Source organism: Numenius arquata, chromosome W (assembly GCF_964106895.1).
Source record: "Numenius arquata chromosome W, bNumArq3.hap1.1, whole genome shotgun sequence".
Lineage (NCBI taxonomy): Eukaryota > Metazoa > Chordata > Aves > Charadriiformes > Scolopacidae > Numenius > Numenius arquata.
The window spans coordinates 1,347,767-1,355,260 of record NC_133615.1 but is presented as its reverse complement, the minus strand read 5'-3'; the positions used below and the strand labels follow the sequence as shown (position 1 = coordinate 1,355,260).

Below are 7,494 nucleotides of genomic sequence, written 5' to 3'. Positions count from 1 at the left end.
GGAAAGCTGGGGAGGGACTCTGGATCAGGGAGGGGAGCCATAGGACGAGGGGGAAGGGATTTAAACTGGAAGAGGGGAGATTGAGATGAGATGTGGGGAAGAACTTCTTTGCTGTGAGGGTGGTGAGAGCCTGGCCCAGGTTGCCCAGAGAAGCTGTGGATGCCCCATCCCTGGAACGGTTCAAGGCCAGGTTGGAGGGGGCTTTGAGCAAGCTGGTCTGGTGGGAGGTGTCCCTGCCCATGGCAGGGGTTTGGAATTGCATGATCTTCAAGGTCCCTTCCAACTCTTTCCCTCCCACCCCTAAATTTGGCAATTATTTTCTCAAAAGTGGAATGGCCTCAGCTGGGAGCCCGAGGAGCAGCCCTGTACCTTGAATAACCCATAACCACCACCATCCCCACCAGCAGCTCACCAGTTCAGCCTCTGTTCAGAAGGGAAGAGCAGCAGTTGCCCAGGACAGGGGCACTAGATCCACCAGGGTTTGGAGCCAAAGGCCAGCGATGCCCTTCCCTCGCCGTGGTCTTGCTGATTTCCAGATAGAAAAAAATAGCATTAAAACCAGAAAAATCATTCTAAACCATTCCAAGCTTCTCCAAGAATCACTAAACCATCACTACAGTGGATTAATACCCATCTTTTTAGTATCAAAATACCATCTTGCTGCCAACAGGTGAAAGAAAGGCTTCCGTCAGAACCATGATTTTGACAGAAAGGTGATGAAAGTGGAAATTCTTCTGTCAAATTTCAATCCAAACTTTGAAACTTCTTTGGATTTTAATACAAAGCTGTCTCGTTTTGACAGAGAAAATAATTTCATTTGGAGAAAAAAAAAAAAAAAAAAAAAAAAAAAAGAGAAGCACTTTCTTCCCCCGAGGCTTTTCAGCTACCTTCAGTGGTTAATCACTAAAAAAAATTAATAAGAGACATCATTACGAAGTAAAACAACATTTCAGAGGAGCTCCAACAGCCTTCGAAAGCCACTTCTGCGCTGGTTTTATTGCACTTTACCGTACAGCCGGGTGACGAATCACGTCCTGGCATCTTCCTCCCTAAAATAAGACTGCACAAGAGAAGTCACTCACGTCCCTGTTCATTCCCAATTACAAACTGAAAGAAGCAACTTCAATTTGCTTGGAATATAATCATTTATTTATCTTTACAGTGATGACGGAAGAATGTACAGGTGTTTTCACCCCTAGGTATAAAAATCTGTTTATATACAGAGTCACAATAATCTTTAATTGGGAAATCATTCTGTTCTCCTGATCCATCCTTACCAAAAACCACAGGAAAAACAAATATTTAGTACAGGCAATATAATTCCAGTAGGTTTGCAACCTGGCATCAAAAGCTCAGCTTTAGATTAAGGGTAACGTTCGATACTTAAAAAAGGACTTTAAGTCATAGGACACAAAATAAAGTTGCTTTTCAAATAAGATATATACATCAAAAAATAGGAGTCTAAAAAAGGCATTGGTTTTAATGCTATTAGAAAGCTATATAAATGTGCATGGGTCCGTTTCTTCTTATAACGAAAGACCGAAGGAGAAAGTGCCTCTGTTTTTTTACGAAGTTCCTCCTGGGATAAGTCAGTTAAAAGTACCTGTAAAAGAGGAAAAAAAAAAAATAAGCCCTTTTGGAAAAAGTAAAGGCTGGTGGTTGCATCCTTTTGAGAATCACAGAACGATATGGGGTTGGAAGGGACCTCTGGAGATCATCTAGTCCAACCCCCTGCCAAAGCAGGGCCACCCACAGCAGGTTGCACAAGAAAGTGTCCAGGTGGGGTTTGGAATGTCTCCAGAGAAGGAAACTCCACCACCTCTCTGGGCAGCCTCTTCCAGGGCTCTGCCATCCTCACAGGAAACAAGTTCCTCCTCATGTTCAAATAGAACTTCTTATGTTCCAGTTTGTGCCCATTTCCTCTTGTCCTGTCCCTGGGCACCACTGAAAAAAGACTGGCCCCATCCTCCTGACACCCACCCTTGAAGTATTTATAGGCATCCATCAGATCCCCCCCTCAGGCTTCTCTTCTCCAGACTCAAAAGACCCAAGTCCCTCAGCCTTTCCTCAGCAGAGAGATGCTCCAGGCCCCTCAGCATCTTTGTAGCCCTCTGCTGTCCCCTCTCCAGCAGTTCCCTGTCCTTCTGGAACTGAGGATCCCAGGACTGGACCCAGTGCTCCAGCTGTGGCCTCCCCAGGGCAGAGCAGAGGGGGAGGATGACCTCCCTCCACCTGCTGGTCACCCTCTTCCTGATGCCCCCCAGGATGCCACTGGCCTTCTTGGCCACCAGGGCCATGATTTTGTTGGAGCAGTTGTAACCGTGTTTCATTCCATATTTAAAGCAAACTATAAATAGTTCATAAGAGGGTAACAACAAACTCATACACTTCGGCCTTAAATCACTTTCTGAATTCTCTGTAATTCTCTGTATTTCTGAAATACAGCACAATGTGTACAGGAAAAGTTCCTTAATAGAAAAATATACTAAAACATTTTCTGCAAAAAGGAAAAACAACTCGCACCTTTCAAGCTATTTTACGTTAATTAACCCACTTATTCAAAAATCTTATTCAAGTCAATAACTAACGCCACCAGGGAAAAAAAAAAAAGCCATTTTATAGAATATATTTGCCATTTACATGCACTACGTACACATAGAATCATCCAGGTTGGAAGAGACCCTTGGGATCATCGAGTCCAACCATCTACCCTACATAAAAAGGAAAGGCGTTCATTCAAGGTCTCCTGATCCCACTGGTTTCTACAGAGAACCCCAGCACCACTTCTACAAATAGATTTATGACTCCGTTGCAAAATAGCTATTTAATGCTAAATTAAAAAATTCAAAATGACAATTTGATCCTAAAACATCAAAGGTTTGAAACCTCACATCTTAAAACAACATTCTTTCTTGACTTCCTCTAAAGTTATCCATAGGAGAAATGACTGGGAATTAAGTGTTTAATAGTCAACAGCTGTAATCTGAAGTAATTAAAAGATTCCAGAAGCCTGGAAAACAACAAGATTCCTGCCCTGTTAAGTGACCAGTAAAAAACAATGGCAAAGAAGCGTCTTGTCCACAACTTGAAGGCTAAATTTCCCTTTACATTGCACTGACACTACAAAAGTTAACTCCTTTCGACCTGTTAAATAGGACAGAAAATACACCTGCACTGGTTTCTAGAGACTGGGTTTTTGCTCTAAAGGCTGAAACCCCCTGCTTTTTTCCTCCCTGGTGATCTTTGTAGCATTTAATGTGAGGACGTTCATGTCTGTATCTAACTCACCTGATTTCTTTTTACGCTTCATCTCCGTTATCCATTTCTACATCTATATCTTTTGTCGTATCAGCCGCTCGCGACAGAATGTCTGCCATTAGTGCTTCCTCCAGTTTCTTACGCACTTGTTGCACCCGCTCTTCTTGTTTCCTGAATGGAGAGAAGAGAAGAAGGGGCAGAAATGTCACTCCTTTGTGTAAAGTAGTAGGCTGGGGGCATAATACCTGCATAAACAACAGCTTGGGACTGGTTTCTCAACTCTTATTTTCACTTAGAACAGAATGTAATTGAGTATTTTCGGTTGGAAGGGACCCACAAGGATTATCTGGTCCAACTGCCTGATCCCTCCAGGCCTGACCAAAAGTTAAAGCATATTATTAAGGGCATAGAATCATAGAATGCTTAGAGTTGGAAGGGACCTTAAAGATCTTCGAGTCCCAACCCCTCTGCCATGGGCAGGGACACCTCCCACTAGGCCAGGTTGCTCAATGTGACACAAGATCTTCCACTCTCAGATGAGCTACTTGAAAAGACCAAGCAGAGAGTTAATGGAGCAATATCCCACCGGATTATCTTTGTCAGACTGGCTTTTTTTGTCCTTTTATTTTGGGGGGGTAGAGAAATTTTAGGGTAGATGACTGACAAGGAGATTCCCGTCAGGAGCATCGTGAAGGAGATCTGAGGTGACCTCCCTCTTTCCCAGTATAAAGGAGCGCCTTTACAGGACGGTGGGGCACTGGGTGGGTTTCCAAGTGCTCAAAGAACCAATTCCAAGTCTCACACGACGTATGTGAAGGGATTTTCAGAAACGAGTTACATGCTTCAGGAAAAGAAATCCCCTGAAAACTCACAGCTTCAGAAAAATCCCTCTAAAGAGAGAGACACTTGAAAAGACTGACAGACTGGACTATGAAGCAGAACAGAGCTGGGAGTCTGAATTTGAGAATATATTGCAAAAATTTCATCCAACGGGAAAAAACTAATCCAGCTATTTGTTGTTTTGAGAGGATACCATTCCCCAGTTCACCCCAGAAGAGAGACACTGGTTGAAGCGGAGACACAAAGGATCTCACTCTTGGCCTTTGGTGGAAAATGGGGGCAACTCAAGGGCGCAGTTGCGAAGAACACGATGAGATGCCGGTCAGGAAAAAAAAAGCTAGAAATAGAAGTCTCCAGATGAATTCTCAGAGACTCAGAATGGGAGAAGACAGTAAAGAGGGGATTCTAGAGGCTAAGATTTGGATGGGAAGACCATCAGGACCCACACCCTACTCATTTTCCAGACTTATCTTTCCCAGGACTAGCATTAGGAAGGCGTATCCCACAACTGACCGAAAAGCATAGGCGCTCGTCCCTAGTGACAAGGAAGCACGGTTGTTTCTTAACCACGCACTTATAGGAGGTTATTGAATGTTTTTCCAGTGACTGTGCTGAACCAAAGGAGGAAATTTTGCTTTTTACTCCGATTAGGAAAGAGATTTGCCACCGTTACATGACCAGGAATATTGTACTCCGATACTGCTTCTTCACCCAGTGTTGTTTCTGGATGGTTTTAAAATGAAAAAAATGTTTGTGTCTTTGCACAAACAGTATGAAAAGGGAACTTCTAACTTCTAGAATTTAACCAAAAATGTGATACTAAATGATACTTTCATCCCACGTGTTGACTGACGTTAAGCAATACTAAAAAAACATGGACGACAGGATTATCTGCCGTATGCTGTCACACTCCAGCAATTAGTCAATGCAACAAGAAATCTCTGTCTTCACTCAGTCCTGACCTTGAAATTCAGTGCTGAAGGCCCTGCTTTTAGTACCCCAAAAAAACGAGTCTTTCTTTGAAAAGAAAATTAACGGTGCAGCTATTAAAAAAATCAAAATCTTTGCCCATATGTGAATAGATCTGTCTGTGCTCTTCCCATCATATCCCAATCTCCCACTTTAAGAGAGTGGATTAGCCGCAAAGCTATATGCTATAGGGGAATATTCTTGTTTGCCTTTGTTGAAACGACTTAATTTTTTACTGAGATCAACAAATGAACCTGACCGAACCACAAAAGGGAAGGAAAAAAGCCAATAGCGATCATGAGTTTAGCTTAAAGTTTAGGGCACTCTCTTGGGAAAGAAAATGTGGATTATGACTCATACCTTAGTGAATACTTTATATTACTTTTTTGACCACAAATAGAAAAAAAACCCAAGTTTTCCTTTTTTCAAGTTACTAATCGACAGGTACAAGAAACACCTTCACACGTCTCTTCCCTTATCTCCAGGACTGCGCTGAGCCAGGAAGGAATTGAATTAAACTTGCTGTTTGGTTTTTTTCCTGAAGAAAAACTTTCTAAAACTTACCTAATGTCATCATCCGTGACTATGAAAGCTTTGCAGAGGGGCTGAGATGTATTAAGCCAGACGGCCGGGTTCTTCTCCACGGCCGCAGAGAGCTGCCCTGTGATGGGCGCCGAACTGGTGTGCAAAGCGCTGGCGACAGCCGATAACAGGGTGTCGTCGTTGTTACCTGGGCCAACTCCTAAAATAAAGGGAATTAAATCGTTACCATTCCTATTTCATACGCAAATTCCAGTGGCAGAGCTCTCCTCAGTTCATAAAGTCACGTACACTCATGGCTGACTGTCAGCTGAACATGAGCCAGCAGTGTGCCCAGGTGGCCAAGAAGGCCAACAGCATCCTGGCCTGTATCGGGAACAGCGTGGTGAGTAGGACTCGGGAGGTGATTGTCCCCCTGTCCTGGGCACTGGTGAGGCCCCACCTCAAGTGCTGTGTCCAGTTTTGGGCCCCTTAGCACAAAAAAGACATTGAGGGGCTGGAGCGGGTCCAGAGAAGAGCAACAGAGCTGGTGAGGGGTCTGGAGCACAAGTCTTGTGAGGAGAGGCTGAGGGAGCTGGGGGTGTTCATCCTGGAGAAAAGGAGGCTGAGGGGAGACCTTCTCACTCTCTACAACTCCCTGAAAGGAGGGTGTAGCCAGGGGGAGTCGGTCTCTTCTCCCGAGGAACAGGCGATGGGACAAGAGGAAACGGCCTCAAATTGCACCAGGGGAGGTTTAGGATGGATATTAGGAAAAATTTTTCCACGGAAAGGGTTATTAAGCCTTGGAATGGGCTGCCCAGGGAAGTGGTTGAGGCACCATTCCTGGTGGTATTTAAAAGACGGGTTGCCATAGTGCTTAGAGACATGGTTTAGTGATGGTTTTTTATCAGAATTAGGTTGATGGTTGGACTAGATGATCTTAAAGGTCCCTTCCAACCCAGACAATTCTATGATTCTATGATATAATCACCACTGGATACGTGGTTGCATCATCTAAAGAGTTAAATGCAAGTTTTTACAAATGGCTTTGTAATAAAGGCATCTCATTTCTAAAATTGGCAAGGTTATTTGCTTACACTAGCAATTACAACATCATCAATTTTTTAATAAAGATGATCACATCGTAAATTTATCTGTCGCATATTGAAATAGTTCCTTTGCAGCTTCACAGTATTAATCCCCACCAGCACAGCCTTTGCTTTTAGTGCTACAAAGCACTAAATTAATTCTGGAAAATAAACACTGGCGATTTTTACAACACTCAAATTCCTGAGAAAAAAATCTCCCAAGCAGTGGAACAAAGTTATTAATTTTGAACTATGACTTAAAGATATTTTAGCTCAACTTTCACCAATAAAAGTGCGGTTCTGAAGTGCGGTTTCTATTAACTACATAAATGAACTAAAAATAAGCACAGTTTGGGAAACTGAGGTATTTGGTCAGCAAGAAGTTTACTTAATCCGACTGTAAACTGAAAACTTGTGAAGAACATCAAAAACTCTGTCCTTTTTAAGCACGACCAACTTGGTGGATCTGAAGCAAGCGCGGTAAATGAAGACAATACCTTGGAGACCTTTAGGTAGCTCCATGGATTTTATGATTTGTTCGCTGACGTCCGACGCGCTGAGGCCTTGTAGCCTCTTCTCCCAGAAAAGCTGAAAAAGAGAAAAGAAGATCGCTCATTTGAAACAATAATTAAAAAAAAAACAAACCCTAAATCAGCTCATGGAAATGAACAGTATTCATGATCAAAGCAGCATCAGGACAATAAAAGGCAGAGAGTGCCCAGCAGCATATAAAATAATCAACCTAACAGTCACAGAAACTACCAAAAAGGTGATATCCCATCTGCTGATGGAGTTTTAGTTATCGGGAACATGTTTGTAT

General features: G+C 43.0%; 1 protein-coding gene across 1 annotated transcript in view; it reads right to left on the bottom strand.

Annotated features, from left to right (window-relative positions):
* Positions 1-1,129: 1,129 nt before the first annotated feature.
* The window catches only part of LOC141476637 (methyl-CpG-binding domain protein 2), a 34,353-nt gene continuing 27,988 nt past the window's right edge, over positions 1,130-7,494 (bottom strand). Inside the window, exons 4-7 of the mRNA XM_074165418.1 lie at positions 7,172-7,262; positions 5,632-5,809; positions 3,289-3,429; positions 1,130-1,603 (exon numbers count right to left, since the gene is read on the bottom strand). Of these exons, the coding sequence (XP_074021519.1) occupies positions 3,300-3,429; positions 5,632-5,809; positions 7,172-7,262 (399 nt within the window). The 3' untranslated portion in view covers positions 1,130-1,603; positions 3,289-3,299. The remainder of the gene's footprint in view (positions 1,604-3,288; positions 3,430-5,631; positions 5,810-7,171; positions 7,263-7,494) is intronic.